General features: G+C 41.8%; 1 protein-coding gene across 5 annotated transcripts in view; it reads right to left on the bottom strand.

The window, feature by feature from the left end:
* Positions 1-21,886, bottom strand: part of SEMA5B (semaphorin 5B) — a 277,400-nt gene that overhangs the window by 87,172 nt on the left and 168,342 nt on the right. For all 5 annotated transcript variants that reach the window (XM_063341108.1, XM_063341109.1, XM_063341110.1 and 2 more), the window contains one exon: positions 20,126-20,171. In XM_063341108.1, the coding sequence (XP_063197178.1) occupies positions 20,126-20,171 (46 nt within the window). The remainder of the gene's footprint in view (positions 1-20,125; positions 20,172-21,886) is intronic.

Here is a 21,886-nt window from a genome sequence, read left to right as displayed (position 1 = left end):
TTCTAATAAATTATAAGCATCACAGTTTGCTTCCAGTTCAGACTGCAGATCAACAGTGCTCTAGAAATTCCAGCTCGTCACGTGCTGTCAAATCAGTTATTCAGCACACAGTGCTGAGAGAAGCTTTCTAGATACATTTATTTAATTACCTGCACATCCTAGTGTTGGCATCCAAAGTACCTGCCTGTCACTAGCAAGTCCTGTTATCAATAGTTATGTGCATCCTCAAACGCTGATGTGAAAATCTCTTTGACTTCTATGGACCATCTTTTGCATTCAGGCCAGCAATTTATAATTAGTTCAAACACCACATATGAATTTAATAGATTAAGCATACACTAATCCCTGCACTGTACTTGCACAACAGAGGTTGTAGGTTTTTGTGCAAAACCAGAACATTGCTTTAAAACTGGAAAGTGAAGACTGGAAGAGAATAGGTTACATGCATATATATTGGGTAAATTAAACCCATTCTTCATTTCTAAAGTCTTTCATTACAAACTTATCCATCTGTTACCAACCTCACTTCCATTAAATAAGTACTCCATGCAAGCTACTGGCAGCCTCGCACGCCTGCACACAGAATCATGTTGTTCTCTCCTATTAGGCGAAAAAAGTGTAATACAAAAGTGTACATTGTGTACGTTTGGAAGGAGACAAAAAAAACCCCAAGTACAGACTTACTGCAAAAAAAACCCAGGGACTGATTCTGTGAGATGCCCAGCATTTCCTAAAAGGTACTGAGTTCCTCTGGTTTCTGCTAACGTCAGCAGAAGCAGCGCCTTGAGTCCCAGGCTCAGGTCTGCAGGGACTGCTAACGGCAGGAGCTTCCACTTCCATCAGCCCTCTGCAGTGCCCACAGGAGACTTCTCAATCTGCCCACAGAGTAAGGGGTGATTTTGGTTCCCCGCTTGTGCCGCGCAGGGCACCCCGAGCAGAGCCTGCCAGTCACATCACCCTTTGCTGAGTTATGCATGAGGAAGGAGGGCAGGAGGTGCTGTGATATGACAGTTATTGTTCACTAGAGACCTGAGCCGGCACAGCCATTTCTTTCCCTGGGTATTTATTTACATCTTCCTTTCCAGCGACTGTACAGGGCACTGGTATGTTCAGAGAAATGTTCCTCTGGAAAAAAAAAGACTTGCTTTGAAGGCAGCTTCTTGGCTTGCTTATACTGGCCCAAAATTTCTGCATTTCTTATTTACATTTACAAAAATTTTTTGGATCAGCTCATTTCACAGCAAGGTATGGAAGCTCTTCTCCAAGTCTGGGAAGAAAGGAGCATGCAGGGACCATGTTTCTGCACTGCATTTAATATCTGCCAACTTTTATAGAAATAAAGCCCGTATTTACATACCCTACCAGACCAGTTTAGCTTAAGGGCTTTGCTAAATTGAGGTGCAGACCAAGTCCTCACACAGTGGCTGCTCAGAGGCCAGTTCATTCCTCTACAAGATTGTCAGCATCAATCTTTTCATCCATACTGAATAACAAATTTCAGACCTCTAAAATATCACCCATAGATTCTTTCTGATAATAACAAATCCATTTCATAAGTTTATTTCTATGTTTCTATATAGTTTGCGGTCTCAACATTAGATAGCACCAGTGTAATCAACCCTTCCCTGGGCAAATTCTACAGCATTTAAAAGAAATTGGTAAGTGCTGGGTCTTACAGCACTTAGAAGAAAAAAATCTTTGAAAGAAGCTCCATAGGCTGGATCCAGAAAATCCATGAAAAGGTTCTTGTTTAACTTAAGTTTCTATGATATGTACTGTAAAAACACATCTTTAGCTATCTCTTCCCTATTTAATCCTCCAGGACTTCTCCATAAAGACTTGCTGCCTTAACCTAAAAGTGGAAAGTTAAATTCCCTTTTTGAAGCATTGCTTTTTTCTCTCGAAGACAAGGCACATTTACAGTGCTCTATAAATAATAACTTATTGAAATCTAACTTCTTAATAATAAAGCACAGTAGCTTAATACCCTAGAGGCCATTTCTGAAGTTCCAACACTGGTAATTCATTAAAACTGTGATAAACATGTCTGATAGACAGATAACTAATACCAAAAGAACATAATGCCAAGCTTCAATAAATAGTTCTGCTACATACTGCAGTATACAAATTACAGATCGCTGCTGCGTGCAGTGACAGGCATGAGGAACGATCACAGGATTCAGTCAATTCATTGCAGGGAGAGGAAGGGGCTTGGACGAAGGGAGTTGCTTTGTGTTTTATCAAATTATAAATTGATTTCCCTTAAGTGTTGTCAGATCCTTCGAGATGTGGTAAAACTCAAGCTGTTTGATTCTTTTCAACTTAACACCCATAGCGCCTATCAACAGACTGGCCCAGTCGCACGGCTCTTCTGGAGTGGCTGGACAGTAAGTCAGCTGGCACAGACCTCAAAATGTAACACTTAGAAGATGGAGGCTGGCAAACATGCAAAAAAAAAATAAAAAAATCCATCAGTGGGTTCCAGTTCTCATAACTTTAATCTTTGAATGAGACCTTCTCTCTATAAACAAAAGTCAGCCTCTTACTATACTGGGACTGATTTTGGCCTGACGTTTTTTGGCTGCTGAACACCATCACTCACTCTGTTCACATCAGAGCAGAAGTGGATGCTACATACTGGCATAGTAAGGATGGAATCAGAAAGAAGGACTTTCTCATTTTAAGAATGGATCTTTAACTCGGCTTCAAATAGTACCACCTTTCATACTCATGTTCCTCTATCTCACGGACTCTTATCACATCCTTACAAAGAGAACTGCAATAGTCTGAAGGAAGTTCCTCTGTCCTGGCTCACCTATTGTACAAAAACTATAGAAATGCTGTACGTCTGCACCCACTAGTCAGGGAGGAGAGCTTCCAGGAGATCTGATTATGTTCTCTTTTTTGGTTTTATTCTTAAGCCTCACTGACTTGGAGCCTGTCCTCCCACCTTATGTTTTCAGGCTGTATGCACAGATGGATGGAGCATCGCTGTAACCCCCGGCAGAACAGGGCCTCCAGGTATGGGAGCTCTACTTTCTCCGATCAAGTTATCCCAGCCCAATGAGCTACTGTACATCAGCTGAGTCATGGCAGCCCACTCTGTTCACGGTTCTGTCTTATCTCAAATGGAAGGTAAAATACCTGTTAAAATCCTTCACAGTCTTCCTGCGGCACAGACAGCACGTCCCAGTAAGCTCCTGTACCTCTGTTGTGTGTCTGTGCCTACAGACACAGCCTGTTATCAATGGCAAATGCTACCAACTCCCTTTTGAGGGAAAGTTTTCAGCTGTTTTGAGTTCTTCTTGGATGGTCAATGCTACTGATTTTCTCTCTTTCACAGCTTCAAAATCCCTTGTTATTTACTTGTATTATAGGAGCACGTAGAGGCACAAACTGATATTGTGACCCCCATATTTCTAGGCAATACACAAACATGCTGTGGGAGAGAATTTCTGTCTGAGAGCGCTTACAAGCCAAACAGAAAACACAGGCACATGGGAGGAAAGGAAAACAAGAAGCCCAGAGAGGTCAACTGACTAGGAAAAGCCACTGAGCATGTCAGAGGCAGAGATGAGCACTGAACTTTGCTCTCTTGAGGACTAAAAACTTTTCTGTCGAGCACAAAGTAAGTTCTTAGGTAGCATTTTGTTTTGCCAGTATCACAAAATGCATCCACTGAATCGGTGGTGCACAGAGGGAGCAGGTTTAGAGAGTAGAACAACAGGAGAGATGCCACGCATCCCATCCTTTCCGACATCTTCAGGCAAGGCCGCAGTCTAATGTATAAAAACATTTGTCCTGCAGAAGATTCCATTAAACAACATACCATCTGTAAATCAGACATTCCCCCTCTCTGCAGTGTCAGGTAGGAATTTACAACTCCAGACCGTGCATTTCCTTATCTGAAAGCAGCATTATATGAGGCTTAACAAATCACGGTTTCTACAGTGTAACCAAATGGAAAGTACTGTACAAGTATGAAGTCTTATTATTAAAGACAATTGTCTAAAGCTTTAGTAAAGAACATTTGATACCAAGTACTAAAACTAAAACAGTGTTTTCTAAGATAAACAATACATATAGGTAGTCCCATCCAGGCTACAACCTGTACTTTTCAGCTCTTTGGGAATTTTAGTGTACAAAGGACAGCTTATAATGGAGCAGCCAGCTCAACCTTGAGGAGGTACTGTCAAATTAAAATTCATATCTGAAGCAAGCAGATTGACTTGCCAGCGCTTTAAGCATACTTTCAGTAATCCTGGCGTAAAACATTTGTAACTCAATGCTGAATTCCACACAGAAGAGAATTTCAGCTTTTTTTATATAATGGAACTGTCTTTCTCATCCATATTTGCAGTTTTTGTAGTGCCCGTGAGCCTCCATCACAGCCCAGGACTCCTTGTGCAAGCCTGTGGAGGTGTAGCCTTGCCAAAATGCTTTATAAGCAAAGCGTAACAATATATGAGGCATCGGGGTGCAGTGGATGGCAGAGGACAGAGACAACAACGCATAACCACACACAGAGAAACTCATCCCGAGGGTTTAGTAACCAGAAGAGTTAGTATACCAAGAATGGGATCCTTCCGAGACACAAAGAGGACACATGGGAGAAAGCAAGAGGAGAAGGCACATTAACCACAGGGGAGAGACATGGGCTTCATGGGCTGATTCAAAGTGGGGTGAGTCTCTTACGGGAAGTGATAAGCAGGTCTGTGAACAACCCATAACATTAATGTAAGCACTAATGCAATGCAACAAGGATACGCCCGAGAGGGGAATTAGTGGAAGGGTGCAGAGACCCTGGTGATCCAGCAACACGAGGAGCTACGGATGTGATGCTTTACCTGAACAGAAGGGCTTGTGGAAGCCAGGAATGATGCCCAGACTAAAGGTTTTAGCAACAGATCGGATTGCAGTGCGGTCCATAAGGGTAAAGAAAGGAGTACACGCTCTGCCGTGGCTATGTGCCGAGCTCAGACTGACAGCTACATATTTATGCAGCAACGTTAGATGAACACGCCAACATGTCACTTTGGAAGAAAGATACAGCTCCAAAGAAGAGAGATAAAGATGGCACTGGATTTCTGTTTCCACTACCTAGTGTTTGTATTTTTATCATTCTATATAAAGAAAAATGTCAGTCTGTGACAATGATTTCATTTTGCTGATGATCTACTTCATTTTGCTTGAAAGTGCTTAACACTGCAATGATTTAGCTGCTAGTACTATATGGGAATGCTTATCTTTTTTTGAAAACAACTTAATCTATTGGATATTTCTATTGCTTTTAAGCATACAAAAGCATGGACAGGGTGAAATGCAAATTTATAGTCTTAGTTAACTCAGATATTTGACAGCTTTCACCTGTAGCCAGTTTAGAATGAGCGACAACATCCAGAACTGGAGAACAGCACAGCGGATGTTAAAGAAAGACGACTTACAGTGTTTCCTATTACTGAAGATCAAAAGCATACAGAAACGGAGAGAAGACTTCTAGTATACTGGGTAATTAACAGCCACAGTGGAATTTGGTTTCTTGCCATGTCACATTCAGTTTATAGCTTATGACAACAAACATTTACTAAATGTACTGGAGATTAGAGAGACATAAGATTATATGATAAATCAATAAAATAACAAAATAAAGAGGTTAAAATACACTCAGTCAAAAATGATTAAAGAAAAATTCCACTACAGTCAAGCACAGCCGACGTACGTGCAGGTGTGGCTGACACTGGCCAGGTGGGCACCACACAGCACTCCCTCTCACACCACCAGCACTGTTTATTCTGTGAGGAACAGGTTTTGCTGTGGTTTTGGTTTTTTTTCTTCAGTTGCTATGAACAAGGTACCACAAGCTATTTCTAAGAAGCGAGCCAATGAATGGAGTCACAGCAATGGTCGCCCTTGATAAAGTGGGGGCAATTCTTCCTTCGAGGCCCCACTACCGCCAAAAGATGTCCATCTCCACCCCTTTATGTTCTTTGGCAGAGTCACCATTCAGAACTAAATCCCTCCTTCCTCTTTGTGGGCTCCACTGATGGATGTGACAAGACTTCTAAGCAGCCTCCTCTTACTGTTTTGCACAATGATTTCTGGAGTAGGAGGTTCAAAACCCCTTCCAATGGACCAGCCCATACTCAGTACAAAATCAATTTACCATGGCTATAGTCTCTTTTGTATTTCTGCATCAAGCAAGGCATTTTATTCTCCTTCATTTTTCTACTCCGGGTTTCCTTGCCATCGTGCCTCTTTGAAGCTCGCTGCTATGTAGAGATGTTAAGGGTTCTCCACTATACATTTTTTTTGTGTTCCCTCCCCCCCTGCTTCTGAGACAGACTGGACAAATCCTGCACAGTCAACCGAGTGCATTTTTGTGCAGCCACATTTAGAGCTGAGCTATGAAAAGCAATCTTCCCATACATGCTTCAAACCGAAAATGTAATCACTGAAGCACATGTGAAACCTCTGTGTATTATCAGCTTTCTCAAGTGGGGAAGCCTTGCATTCCTTATTCCTCTCCAGGTTACATCACCAAACATTCTTGTTCAGCATTTATTTGTTTGCTTTGAGAAGGAGCTAAAGTAAGTTTGAGGAAATGCCCAATTTGGATACGATTCTCCCAACAATTAGGCTGAGATTCAGGAATCAAAATCGGCACATCCTGCAGTATTAAAGAGACTAATGAAGAACTCAAGATGACGTTTTCACTGTTCTGTGCCTCCTGTTTTTCTTTAGGGAAATCACACCTATTGCCTTAGCGGGGGGGCTAATACTCTTTCAGATGACAAACACTGCAATATATTCTCATTAAAACTGTGTAAGAGGTTGAATATGGTTTGAGCTCTGTCTTGGCTTGAAAAAAGGGGGAAGTGTGCAATTAAAAAAAATAAATGTGCATGTGATTCAATTTATCCTATCAACATTCTTTTCTGGTTGTGCTCTTAAGCTTGGTGTAGTACAACCAAAAGGGAAAAAAGGCTTGGGAAATCTTTAATTAAGTGAAAGACGCATTATTGAGACCAAACGAAAGCTTTGAGATTACTTTAATTAGCCAAGGCCAGTTTTGTGCAAGCCAGAGAGACTGGGAAAGTTTTGCAAGGCAAGCTGAAAACAGAGATCCCGCCTGAGCCACGGGAACTTAAGTGAAACCAGACTCTCCTTCCTGCTCTTCCCTATTTTAAAGTAATAGTTTTTGAGTTTCAAGACTATGGGCAAAAAATTCTAAATCCTCAGCTAAAGAGGAGCCTTTGTACTTTCCCTATTCAGTTCAGCAGATGTATGCCTGAATTTCCATTTGTTTTGCAGACCTAGCGAAAGAATCCAGACTCCTTTTCCTAGAGACCAGGACTTTGACATGTACTGCAGAAGCACATGGAATACTCCTTTGCACTCTGCTAGGGATTTCTGCTTAAAGTTAAATGGTAATTCTTGCCCCAGTAAGCCCAAATCCGAGAGTTAAGGTGAAAGACAACATGTGGCTGCAAAAAAACAGGCAGAAAGCACAAGAGGGAGCAGTGAGATGACTGATATTTGCAATCAGGGAGTACACGTGGTGCACAGGCAAGTGTGGTGCAAGCTTCTCAGGAAAGGTTTTGGCAGCACACCTAGATTTTGACCTTTAGACTCTCTAGCTTCTATGGGGTTTGGTGCTCAGCATCACAAACTGCCAGAAAGTGTCATTTCTGATAAAACACTAGTAACCAAGAATAAGTAGGACCTTTCAGATGTTACCAGGCTGGGCTGGAAGAGGAAGTCAGTGATGAAAAAAAGTCTCCCATGTTTCATAGAACGGATTTTGGTATATATTTTTTTTAATTGTTCTATAGCTACATTGTGCATTACATATCTGCTTTCCTCCGCCAGGTGCCTAACGCTCTTGATAAGCTAATTACAGCCTTCTGCTTATTTCATGTCAAGTTTAACTCCCCAGTCTCAGCCTAGCCTGCAGTTCTGGCATGTTTTTTTACTTAATCCAAGACCATCTGTGCTCCGTCAGCAAGGAACACTTAAATACAGAGAAAGTGAAGAACCAACAGTGTTGAATTCCCCATATGCTGCCCCCAACTCCTCTCCCCAGCATTTCCAATTAAGTGTGAAGCCAACATCCATCCCATCCTAAATACACTGGAAGCCTCTGAGCAGGCTACAGTTATCTACAGATGCAGCAACACTTTTCAGTGGTCAGTGGGGAAATGACAAGCCAGAAAGGACCTGAACCTCTCCATTTCTTTGTACCAAAAGCTTCACATTTCAAATACCATCGCATCACCAGCAACACATGCAGTGATTGAGTTCAGCTGTTGATCAATATAAAATCAAATACTTGTCTCAGAGGAGCACAAGGAATCAGTTGGAGAAAAAAGCAATGAGGTTGATTTATCAAGAATCTAAAAGATATTTCTTAAGCCTTATGTTTATTGCTGCAAAATGGAAGCGCACACCAGTTTAAATCAAAACTGGACTGCGACATTAGGGAAGATGGCGCTCTGCCCCTCTCCTGTCCCACCACAAAAAGTTAAATGTTTCTAACCCCTACTGTCCCCTCGCTGCCCAGCTGGATGCAGTCCCTGTCTGCTGCCGCTGTAAGCGGCCAGAACCCCACCGCTGTGCCTAGCATCAATCCACCTAGCTTCCTCCTACGGCTGGGAAGCAGATGCCTTCAGACTCCCTGCTTGGTCTGTCACAGTTTGCCTTGCTTCTGCCTCCTCTTTTCCAACACCAGACGTCAGCAACTGATGCCGTAGTGAGCCGTGCCAAGCTTCATCTCAACAAGAAATTTATTTGGTCCTTCTCCTGCAAAGAAGACTCTGATGCAGTGTCTTTCATTCCTTCCTCCCAGCTCCTCTGTTCTGTTCTCCAGTCTGCACTCTCCTGCCAAGCCAGGATTTATTTTCCTATTTCCTTCAGTTTGAGTCCTGCCGTTACGTTCCCCCACCACCTGTCTCTTCTCTCACCTCCCTTTCCAGCACGTTTGCATTTGACCTCTACCGAGGTCAAAGATTCCACAAATGAGTTTTGAGAATATGCCTTATAATGAAGATGAGGGAATACAAAATGATTCTCCAACAGGATTAATGCAGCATACTTCTTTGTGCTGCTTCTGTCAAACTGCTTTTTGGTGGTTTTCAATGCTTTCACATTTATCTTGTATTGAAAAAAAAAAAAAATCTTTTTCTTTTTTCTGCCTTGTTCTTAAATCCTCAGTAACTGATCTCACAGCAAAAGCTACTAAATTTGTAACAATTATATTAGCCACATACATTTTTTCTCCTGTCACTGTGTTTACCACTATTATATTTATGAACCATTGATCATTCCTTTCTACCCCATGCATCAAAATCCTCTCCTCTTAGGCAACTGCACTTTGTCTCTTAATACTCCCAGGCTAACTTAAGAACATTTTGTCATTCTTAATAAAGCTTAAATCACTTCTTTTTGAGCAACATTGCAGCCTATTCAGGTGACTGCAGTCTTGTTATTCCTTTTTCTTTACTTATAAGGAATTAAAACACTCTATTTCGAAAACCTCAAAACCGTGCTTTGTCTCCTGTCTGAAGTGATTAATTAATAATTAAAATAATATATGGAATTTGATCCACATTCCTGACACAAAAGTGTTTCTGATGAAAACATATTTTTATTAACCCTCCCCTCAAATTCTTTCCATACTGTTCTCTTTTTTAAAATATAAATAATCCTGTAAATTTAAGTATTTTTATCTGAAGTGCTATGTTTTTATTGCCTTTTTCCCCTACCAGACCCCAACTACTCTATTTCTACATTAAAAGGTCTTCATTTAAAAAGCTTAGAAAAAAGTAGTGAAAAATGGGTCCATTTTAAACACGTGGACGTACTGAAGTCACGTAATTGCTTACCTAGAAAGCAGAGGTGAAGATAACAATTGCTTAATAATATATGTACTATGAATCAGAATATAACAACTCTGCAGACTCATGATTAAGGCAAATGCCCTACATTTACAAGTGCATATCATCATGTATAATACTTAGGTTTTAAACAGAAAGCCACATGTTTCAAAGCACTTCAAAAGGACAAGTATCATTATCTCAGCTTCACATGTGGAGAACAGAAAGCTCAGACTGGAGATGGCTGGAAACCACCTTACCTGCCCACAGCTGTTTACAAGCAAGGCAACTAGTTCATGCTATCCAAACTCTCCTTATAGACAATGGAAACATGCAATTTTTCTGCATATCTCCTTCTACTGACTCCCCACACTTGGTCTCCACAACCTCAGAAAAGCTTAGGCTGTACTTGGTTGTGCTACCAATACAAACATATTCAATAGCTACAACCGTAGTGTAGTAACTTTCAGATGAAAAACACATTTCAGTTACAACAGACTACCTGTAAGATCAGTGTTCCCATTGACTGTTCAAGTTGTAGTGGTACCCAGCAACTTATTTATACCCCACAGCCACATCCCTCACCCTCTTCTAATGGTACAACCCAACCTTCCTGTCCCATTACCCACCCATCAGCAGCCAACTCACAGCAGCTGTTGCCTGATGTTGTTTAGCTGGAGGTTTGCTACTCCTCCTGCTGCCCTGAAGAAAGGCTTCTGAGTCTGAAAACTTGACATCTTTTTCCAGTCAAGGTGGCTGGAGATGCTGTAGGCATAGTTGAGTTTGTGTTTGTTTACTTGACTGTCCTCTTAGCACATGGGTTGTGCTTTCCTTGAGCTCAGCCTGGGAAAGGTAGGTGAAACCTTGGAGGCCAAAGCTCTTTGGGGCTCTCAAAGGATTCAGGGAAGGTGCACCTGCCATGCTGAGGCAGGATCGATGTCCTGTGGGAGTGATGAGCAAACCGTTCCCGTCTCTGCTCCCTAGCTCTGGGTCTCTGGTAACAGCTGGGCAGGCCACGTTACTGACTCTGCTGCGCAGCTCCAGGCTCCGATAATCCCCTCGTATTAGTCATTCAGAACTGTTGCTGTTAAAAGAGCTGTAAAACACACATCAGCTAAACTGTTACTAACAGAGAAAAGTAGGATTATTTATCTAGGGAAAAAAAAAGCGTGCACTGACATGAAATGTATTTACTATAAAATAGTTCTTCTCTTTTTTTCTAAGAGCTCAATAGTTCGTTTTAAAGGAAACATATGAGGTCATTCATGGGCCCTTTTAGAGAGGTGCAAATCAATAAACGGTGATTTTTTAATGCGCTCTTTATAAATGACTGGATGCTATCAGGGTCAAACTTAATCCTCTACAGAGAGCCGGTGCAAGGGACGTGAATCATTTAAATCTCTCTTAAGCTCTGCTTTGAGAATAAAATGTAGATATTTCCCCGTATTCCCAGTCTTAAAAAAAAACAAACCTGCTGCTTCTTGGCAGCAAGTGGCCCAGATACTCCATTGTTCGTCATGTAAGATGCACTCCTCTGTGTTATCAAGAACTTGTCTTACTTCTGACTTCCCAGTATGTGCAGCTCAGCTCCCAGGCCACGGACGGGTCGGGGCACCAGGTCCCAGGTAGGAAATGCATTTCACTGAGTGCAGAGCCCTGAGAAGTGTCACACTTCAGCATTGGCTGCAGCAGGGTGCCGGGACCTCTCCCCAGGCTCCACTGATGGGCAGCTCGCCACCTCCGCAAAGCCGGGCTCGCTGCGTGGGGCAGAGATTGCGGGAGGCATCACCTCCTCTCCAGGAGAGCGTGAAGCAGGAGCCGACTGCATGAACCCTGCACTCGGCGTGTGAAACTCAGTCGGTCGCTGTTGCCACATCAACAGCTTTTAGCGAAGGTGCTGCATTAAACCCATCCTGCATTAGAGCCTTCACTAACGATCGCATCGGAGCACCCTAATTGGGACAGGAGCAACTAGGAAATGCCTTATGTGCCTTGTGGTAAGACAGCATTTGCAGGTAGAGAATAAACCTCTCCCACGCCTAAAAATACCCCACATCCCTAAAATAATAATAATAAAAAAGCAGTGTGTTTTTATATAAATCTCAGTTTATATAAGTGTCAGCCTACAACAAGAGGCAGATTTGCCTCTCGGGAACATCAGCAGAGCTGGATTTGTTGACAGCAGCCACAGATGAACGCGTGTGTCAGGGCAGGGGACAGCCAGGGCATAAGTACACGCAGATCCCCGAGAGCTGGTGGAGTGGGAAGCAGCCTACAGAGAAAAAGGAGTAAACAGGCAAACCAAAATACGTTTTGCAAAGATACAGAAGCAACGTTGGTGACAAGAAATGAGAAGTCCAACGGATATTTTTCTTTTGAATTTTCATTTTTTTTACCTCCCCTTTCTAAAGGATGTTTAATGGTCCCGACTGTAAGTTGCAAGGAGTAAGAACATTAGTCTTCATTCCCTACACATAAAACGCCTGACAGGGTTTTATCAAATAAAGAGACCAATATGCTACTGTTATCAGTAAGTGACTTCAGCAGCTAATTAAATTCTCAGTTTCTGAATCCTGCTCATAATGTTTGCTGACAAAGACCAAAACCCCTGTAGTAATTTTGGCTTTTAGGTGAGGTGAGGCAGGGAAGGAGGGAATGACAACTAACAAATTACCCAGGAAAGCGAGCTGGCAATCCATGGCCGACAGTCATCACGCAAACCTCACTTCACCGTGTGAGTGTAACTGTGATGTAAATCAGCTCCGTGGCCTTCACTGACTCCAGGAAGGTTGCCCTGCTTAATGCCAAGGATGAATCCAAACAGGTATAGCTCCCGAACCTCCTATATGTGCTATACAACCCTATGTATACGATCCTCCTGCGTATGGGTACATACATATGTATAGGTATAAATATACATGTAAATGTATATATGAGAACTTCCTATACCATACCTAAATAGTCACTTTAGAGGGCAAGTACATTGATCACAACTAGGCAGTGCACTCTGAGCCAGTTTAGCAAATCTATGAATGCACGTATTGAAACGTATTCTCACTCGGCAGAGCATGCAGCGTGCTCTTAACTCGGACAATTCTCAAAGGAAAACAGGCATTTATTTAAAGCTAAACCTGGGCTTAAAAGCTTTGCTGGCTATAAATGGACTCCTGAGTTGGGTTCTCTCAGACAGAGGGGATGTTGTGTTCAGAAATCACTCAACACTATGAGGTGTGAGAAGAGATTTGCTTTCTCTGCTCTCTGAATTTCAGCTGATGAGTAACATGAGCACAACGTTTGTTCCCAACAGCTTATGCCAGAGCCTATCAAAGAACATAAAGTACCGTTCCCTGCAGCGAGGAGCTGCAGAAGTGCGTCCTTGCAGGATGAAGTATGGCCTTCCGGCATGGCCATCTCCAGTCCGACATGCCTTGTTTTCTTCCCCATCTCCCACCCCAGGTAGAAATGTCTCTCTCAGATAAATCCTGAGAAGGGAGACCTGCACCTGAAAGCTGCAATCTAACTCCTGATCAGTCATTTTGAGGAAGAGTGTACTCAGGGAGAAGATTTGATTTGGAAACCTGAAACCATAAGAATAAAAAGCTGAATTTGCCAGAAAGTTTGTTCAGCCAATATAAGCTTTATTATGGAATAGCTTTAAACCTCTAGGCTGAGAGTGAGAGGTTTTAGGTGCAGCTTTGGAAGGTGATTTATGAATAGATTTATATGTTAATCTGTTAATAAAAAATGTAGCGTACTGATAAAATATGTGACAATCATAACTCAGCTATGAGCCACATATTAAAGACTGCATCTGCTCTAGTAGAGGTTTTGATTATGTTTTTAAACGAGGGAACTGCATTGGTCTGAAAATAAAGAAATAAATGTTTTATCTAGAAATATGTGTCATATAATTCAAAGAAGTATCTGGGAATCTGCAAGAAACAAATAATAAACTGCTTTTGAGAAAATGATTTCTGGAAAGTGAAGCTTATTCCTGAACATTTCAAAATGGAGTTCCTGTCAGGCGGCTCAGTGGTACATAAAGATAGGCAAAGTATTCTCACTCTTTCCTGAAATTACTTCCCAAACTGGATTTTAAATTGGATGATAATCTTGACGCTCCAACTAGATTGAAGAAATAAATATATTCAGCAAACTTGGGCCAACTTCTGAGCACCCTGGGTTTGCGCTGTCATATCAATGCCTGGTTTCCTCACGATTTTCGAAAGGATATTTTGAAAAATGGGAACGACTCTGGCTCAAGGATGTTTCTGCAAGAAAATCTGAAACACAATACTTTTTTACCTCTTTTTATTGACAAAACTCACAGCACTTTATAAAGGAGTGCTATATCCCCATTTCGCACACGAGCAAACCCCAGGCAGATCAACCGGGCAGATTAACTTTCCCTCAGGCACCCCTGGGCAGAGCCAGCAGTACAAATTCGGGCCCTCCAAGCCCCGTCTGGTGCCTACCCGGCATCTCCCGGGGAGGTAAGAGTTATCTCTTATTTGTAAGTTTTCTGATGAGCGCCAGGGCTTTGTGAACGTATTCTGAATCCTTAAAATTTCCCAGTGAAGTATTTTCACCAGGAAAGATTACTTGAGTGACAATTTGTGCTGTAAACTATATTACTCACTGCTCCCCGTTGGTTTTGTTTATCATACTTTATTCAACTATACAGAGAAAAAACAAGTCAAACTCTGCCACCTCTCCTCACACTTTTATACATTTGCAGAGCATGTTTCTTGTCAGCACACATAAATGTGGCACTACTGAGCCCTAAATAAGTAGAAAACAATGCATTTAATGCTCGGTTTGATTGAAAGTGCAAAATATGAAACCTGTTCCGTTTGTTGCTATGTGACATATTGAGGCCTGGTAGGCAAGTTTTATTATTATTAACTACACTTTGTTGATACGTACTGTTGATTTACCAGTGATTATGCCACAGAGTTAAAGATTCCTCCAGGGACTAGCAGGGAGGGAAGTGTGTCTTCAGGAGCAGCTGTGCAGTTGAAGAGCTTCACCTCTGTAGCAGGGACGTTTCTGCTTCTTGGATTGAGGGAAGAAAAATTGGAGTAAACCCATCCTTTTGGAAATGCACTGGATACGTTCATCTGCTACAGGACCATATGGAAATGTTTTGTCTCTGTTTCAGGTTTGAAAAAATGCCCATTCCAAAGCCCCACGACATTAGCAGAAAGAAATTGATTTCAATAAGCTTCAGATCAAGGCTTAAGAGCTGATGCTGCCTAAGCACGTTGCTAACTTTAAGCTTGGGTTTAAGTCTTAGGCCTCCAGTGGGACTGAGAAGTTCATCAAGTTTTACCCTAGTGACTGGGTAACGCTCTCCAAAGTGCCCACATGAATGTTGATGCTCTTATTTATACATTTGGAGCAAAATTTCAAAAGCAAATGAAGCTGTGTGTTTTGTAGCATTTTCATGTTTTGCAGTGGGGTAATTGCAGATCTGTAACTGGAGATCTAAATTCTGGCAGCCCAGGTGGTACTGGAGAGTGCGTAACTCCACAGGCAATCCTACCAAATTCAGGGTTATGGCTACTGGGGAACTAACACGCTCTCTCTCTGAACTTAGTCCTCGCTTAATTTTTTTGTCCTCAGGAAAAAATATTAGATTGTTAGTTAAAGCATATTTTAATCTCAAAAGTTTTGTGTCTTTCTTAGCAGATGAAATAACTTATGTCTTCCAAATAGTTTTGCGAAAGGTACGCCCATTTATTCTTTCATATTCTGCTAAAATACAGTTTATTTTTGAGAAATGGAATACATACTGGCTTTTCAAGTATTTTAAATACTATTAACCTGAAGCTTCACAGGGCTGGTTAGAAACTTTTTCATAAGAGATCTTCCATTAAAACAAATAATTGAAATCAAAACATTTTATGAAATTCTAATAGTTTCTATTAAACTTATCAGATGAGGGTTCAGAAGAGAACCTTGGATCCAGAGGGAAATTTTTGGTCACAAGCATAAAGGAAATAAGAGGAAAAAAGTTGCCCCAAACAAACCAGGTCAATCGCTCGAGATGAGAGAAAAGCCCATTCAAATCCTCTCTCTTGATGCTTCAGAAAATAACTTGACCTAGAATATTTGCATCCCAAGTAACCATGTGTCTATCTCCTTCTTTTTCAGATTTTACAAAGATGTCAAAAAGTCTTGTTTTCATCTCAGTGAAAAAAGGTTGGAAATCTTAGCATCTCAAAAAGGTTCAAAAAATCATTTCACGCTCAGTTCAATTAAGAACTCTAAGTTCCGGGTAAAATCAGGGTGAACAGGGGGTAGGCACTGCACTGGGACTTATGAAATGCCTGCCAAGTAGCCTGCTTTTAGCTCACACCAGAGAATAGCATTGCTTGCTAAGAAGTCCTAATCAGCATCGTGCATTTTTTAAAATTTGCTCAAAGGCTTATGTTTTTAAAATGACCCTTCCACCTACTCTATTAATTACAAACTCCAGTATAAAATGGACTTTTCTATGGCCTCATGTGAAAGCTGCAGATTAGGACCTAACCTTGTTTCAGACCCATGCATAAATTAAACAGCATGTGCTCAAGTGCACATCATTTTAAAAATGTGTTCTATAAAATGCCTAATACTTCAAGCTTGGAATGCATAAAAGAGGACCGTTTAAAGATGGAGATGAAACATGTTGCAGGGATTTTGCTTAAAAGAGATGCTAAAAGATTTAGGGAACAGTATCCATTTTAAAACTATGCTTCTTGACTGCTGCAAGAATTTGAATACTACATGCCAAAGTTTCCAAAATTAACAGGTGCTTCTGGATACACCATGTGGAGCATCTCAAGATGATGATTTTCAGAAATTCTTTAACAATGTGCCTCAATTTTGGCAAGAAAGACAGGTAGACAGAATCACAAATGATCCCCAAAATACCTTGGCATCAACTTCCTTCTGGATATTGACATTCAGCCAAAAATGTTTCTCACAAAAAAAATTAAGCACCACCACTAAGGTTTCTCATGCAACTACAACTCATCTGGTGTAAAGTTTCTCAAGTCCCAAGCAGAATTTCTCAAACACAGTTCAGAAACGAAGAGAGAGGGGGGAAAAGTCTCAAAGAAGTTGAGACATTTTGTTCTGCAGAGCAGGAAACAAGCTGCTTCTGCTTCAGTTTCTGCTCCGCTCCACTCACTACTTCTCATGTAAAAGCTCAGTGCTACAGTCTTGAAGAAACAACCTCAGCAGAACCAACAGCAAATTCAAAGTGAGGAGAAAATTTCAGCACGTGGTAGAGCAGCTGAGAGCTCAGAAAGGAAAAGAAATGACCCCTTTATAATACGGTCCAACAGCTGACACATCCTAAAATCTACCTCACTTCCTCCCCTCCCCTGAAATCTCAACTGTTCTATAGGATAATGCTATCTTTTTACACAGGTCTTATCCAGTAACTTGCCCATATAATGCTAAATTTTGTCTTTTAGTCTACTGCACTTCCAAGACAGTAACTTCCTATCCAAACTACGTGGAGTGGCTACATGATACTCGAGTGTGTTCTTTGCTGTGGAAATTACACAATTAAGTTTATGCTAATGGTAGTCCAACACAGATTCAGGAGTAATACCATAACTTTGGCTTCTGGAACTGAAGACTTCTAAAATGTATTTCCAGGAGCGACAGTTTCACAAGATGATCCTTGAAGTTGAGGGAGAACTCGGGCTCATTTTAATTCATTTTGCCTTGGTCTTAAATGAAAGGCCTCCACGCCCATTCAACAGGTAGAAGGAAAGAGGGCAGCCTTTTAGTGTCTGGGTGCCGAAAACCTTTCTAAAACCAGAGAGTAACGACATGGTTAACACTGGGTTTGTGATACACCGTATTAGTAAAGGGGATTATAATCCAGAAACAGAAGAATTTATTCCCGTTGGAAAGCAATGAATATAGTAATGCTGTGACGAAAAACATTATGGCCTGCTCAATGGCAGGAAATATTCATTTTCTGGTTAAAGAACAGATAACTGGCACAGAAAACACGCATTAGGTGGAGTGAGCTAGTAAATCTACCCATTAGAGAATGAGAGACTAAAGTACTGGATTTGCTGTGCTAGCAAGCGGTGGCACAGGGATATTGCTCCTGCGAGATGCTGTTGCCAGCCTTGCTGAAAAGACAATTAAGAGTCATCTCCTTCAGAGGAGCACCCTGGCCTTGGCCTCCTCTCCTTTCCATGGCAGCTGTGGGGCTCAAATGTGCCCTTGCCTTTTCCCCACAGGGACAGTGCAGCCTAGGGATATAGCTGATTGCACAAGAACACTCAGTGAAAAACAGCTTTAAACTTCACCTAACCATGCTGTAGAGAGGTATATTTCTCACAGTGCCAGGCTTTGCCCCATGACCAGCATATCCTGCTGTCTCTGTAGATTGTGCTCCTCATGTTCTTGCCCTCACCTCATGGAAGCACAGATGCAAGGGAGCAGACATCTGTCAACACAATCCTGCACCTTGAAGCAGATTTAGCACCACTGGCAACCTAAAGAGTAGGCAACATGAGCAGGAATAAATCAGCCCACAATCTGAAGTTGAAAAACTATCCCCAAATCAGGCCTGACAAGATCCACACTGTATTTTACTTGCAAGCAAACAGGAGATCCAAACCAACCCAAATTAGCATTGCGATTACTTCTTAAACTGTAGATTCTTTGCATTTCTTGTCTCGCTTTCTGAACTGATCTTTAAAATGATGCACAGCGAAGGGAAGGTGGGAGGGGGTGCCTCTAAGCCACATCATCTGCGTTATGGAAACAAGCCAAGCAGCTACTTAGGCAACCATTAGGTCAGGAAACAATCGCTTCCATCATTCCCAACACGTGTGTCAACATAATTCCATGCTCTCTTTGTCATGCAAAAAGTCTTGGCAAAGTGACCGGATACACCCAGAAAGCAGGAGCAAACTAAGCTCATTATGTTAACCGGAGATCCCACAGCATCCTCCAGTGCCATAGAAAGAGGCTTCCCATGTTTTGCAGTGTAGGAAAGGAAACTGCACTGAAAAGGGCCCAAGCCAAGCCTGACTTCAGAAGCGTATAAGGAAAATTTGCAATTGGGTTTCGTGGAAGGGGATCCCTCGTCTGACAAGCACAAGAGGCTGTGTCAGGCAGTACGATAACAGGCACTGCAGAAGGTATGACACTTCGCATAACTACAGAGACTTCCCTCTCCTGTGGGCTCGCTGGAAGCCTTCCAGCCATGCTAATATGGCTCTGCAAAGGGAAACTACTGCCAAATGGGAGTATCAGCTTCTCTAACTCTTTATTGTTGTCATTGGTAACTCCGGACTTTGTTTTCCTTTTAAAGGAAGATTCAATGCATTTTACAACCATTAAACATCTTTTCTTCTCTCCATCTATACTTGTAACTCTTACTAACAGCAAAAGGCTTGTGCACATCAGAATGGCTGGCAATACTACCCTAATGGCTTCTTTGCATGGTCAGGTACAGGAGGAAGGCCTTCCAATCTGTCTGAAAAATGTTGAATACATCTCTGGTGCTCTAGCAACTGTAGAAGATGGTAAATATCCCAGAGCATAAGTAGTTATTTATTTAAAGATAAGCAGTTGGGGTTTTCACTAACAATTCTTGCAGCATCTTTCAATTCCAGATTCAGTGCAGTGGGAGGAAAGTCCTAATACTGATGGATATTTGCAAGCCCTTTCAAACTTTAGCTGCTTTGCCTCCATTCTGCCATGGGTAACACACATTTTTCAACCCATTTTGCCTCTCAAATGCTTGCAAGTCCAATCTTGCTTTTTGTAATGCATTCAGCAAAACACAACTCCTCAGCAATCCATGTTCACAAAGGCCAACCATGGCTAAAAACAAGGGTGGACGAGAATAGTAAAAGCTTCTTCTACATGTTGCTAACATCTCCTCTAATGAAAGCCAAGGATTTTTATTGATTGTTGTGTTTAAGCCTGTATCAGTCACACTGCATGCTTTGTTCCTTAAGATGCCATATTTTTGGCAGATCTCGTTACCACCCAAACACTGAAGAAACAAGAGCAGAGCGCGCTGTTCAAATGGGCAAGTGTAGAAGAGCCCTTCCCCCAGCATTATTGTTGGAGTGGGAATAAGCATCTGGTTCTGACTTTGTCTTCTCCGTGCTCCATCGCTCTGGGCAAATTTACACTATACAGCCTTCTGAAAATGTACACCAAATATTACAGAACATTCATTAGCAAGTCAAATAAAACAAGAGAGTAAAAAGTGAACATACCTGAATAAGAGAAACATTGTGTAGACTAAGTCTGAAGAGGTAGTTCCTGCATGAACAAGCAGAAAAATTACAAACCATTAGACTACCAAAGAAGGAAGGGGAAAAGTTATAAAAGCAAGTCATAGTTTTTGGTCATTCATTTCTACAAACAAACATCTTTTCTTGGACTCCTCTCCACAGAATGTAAAAATAGTTATATGCCCTTTGTTTATCAGTGTCTTATTGAACCTTGTAACAAAGTTCTGAGCAGATCTGGAGTAAAATATTCCAGAACCCATGATGAAGAACCACAATGAAATCCCAAAAACACAGGGACTCTTTGCAAGCCCTCAAAGGGCTTTGGTTGAAGTCCCGTATGGGCTCTGCTCATGTTTTTCTCTGCATTCTGAGAAAACTGGGGTTGGACAGAAGCCAGCTGGAGCAAAGCTGACTCTTGTAGTATGCTTCCCTCAAGCCTGTCCTTGTGGAGACTCCCATTCAGAACTTTGTGGAAAAGGAGGAGAAGAGGACCGATGCTTCTCAGCAGAATCTCTCTGCACAGAAAACCAACAGGGAAATCAAAGCAGTGACTGCAGATACTCCCAATCCTCCTGTCATCGCATCTCCACAGGCAAAGCGAGGGAACTCCTGACAGAAGTCACTGCAGCATGAGATACCACACATCAGCTGAGCTCCTGTAACCCTCCTTCTGTATGTTCATATCCTGTCACAAATAGGAGGGAACACACGTTCACAGAAACATCTATGGATGAGGCTTAGTTAACAGGATTTATCTCACATTTTTGCTTACTAAGACAATGCAGTTACCAGGAATCAGCTGACATACTAAGCCATACAGACTTGAGCGTGTGCTTGAGGGTTTTGGCCATGTCTAACTTCATATTTTTGCATCCCATCTGTCAGGGAATCTGAAGAGCTGTGATCCTTTTCCAACATCCCTGTCACCACAGTCTCACAAAGAAGACACATTTATATTATACCAGGTGAACTACATTTTTGGAGGTGGCTCTATTTAATCCCTGGAGGTGTTGAAGGCCAGGCTGGATGGGACTTTGAGCAACCTGGTCGAGTGGGAGGTGTCCCTGCCCAGGGCAGGGGGGATGGAACTAGATGATCTTTAAGGCCCCTTCTAACCTGAACCATTCTGTGATTCTATAAATTGCAGCTTTGATGATATAGCCCCATCTGCTCTACAAGTGCAGTAGACAGACATTCCCCTACCTAGTAAAAATGCAAATTCCTAGTCTTAGGTCAGTGAAGTCAAGAGAAATCAGTGGAAAGCTCCTATAGTAATGAAAAGGTTCTAAGGACTCTTCTGAAGAGTCTTCTTAAGGGTCTGTAGTCAGCAGCACAGTCTGCCCAAGCAAAGAAAATAATTCAAACTTTGACATACGAGAGATTCATATTGGGTCACAGTGACCACTACACGGCTTGAGCAATTTTTCCTTCTTCTGTTATGTCTCACTTGTATATCACCTAAGTCATAATCATGGAGTTGCCTGTATACTTTGTCCCACTTCTACAAATAAATCACAAGGTCTCAACTGCTGCTGACTGTCAATAAAGAAGGATGGGAACAAGGATGATGGGGAACTTGGGAAGTCAAACTCGTGGTACCGAATCTTCAGTTGATGTTGCTTTGATTTGCATCATCCTGTTCTATACTGGGACTTGTTACCTGGAGAAGAATGAGATCCATTAGCAATATCCGAACAAAATAATTATTATACCCCCTGTAAGTATGCAGAGTAGTACACACAC

This window comes from Chroicocephalus ridibundus, chromosome 7 (genome assembly GCF_963924245.1).
Source record: "Chroicocephalus ridibundus chromosome 7, bChrRid1.1, whole genome shotgun sequence".
NCBI lineage: Eukaryota > Metazoa > Chordata > Aves > Charadriiformes > Laridae > Chroicocephalus > Chroicocephalus ridibundus.
Note: the sequence above shows the minus strand (reverse complement) of the source record. Positions and strands in the feature narration are given on the sequence as shown.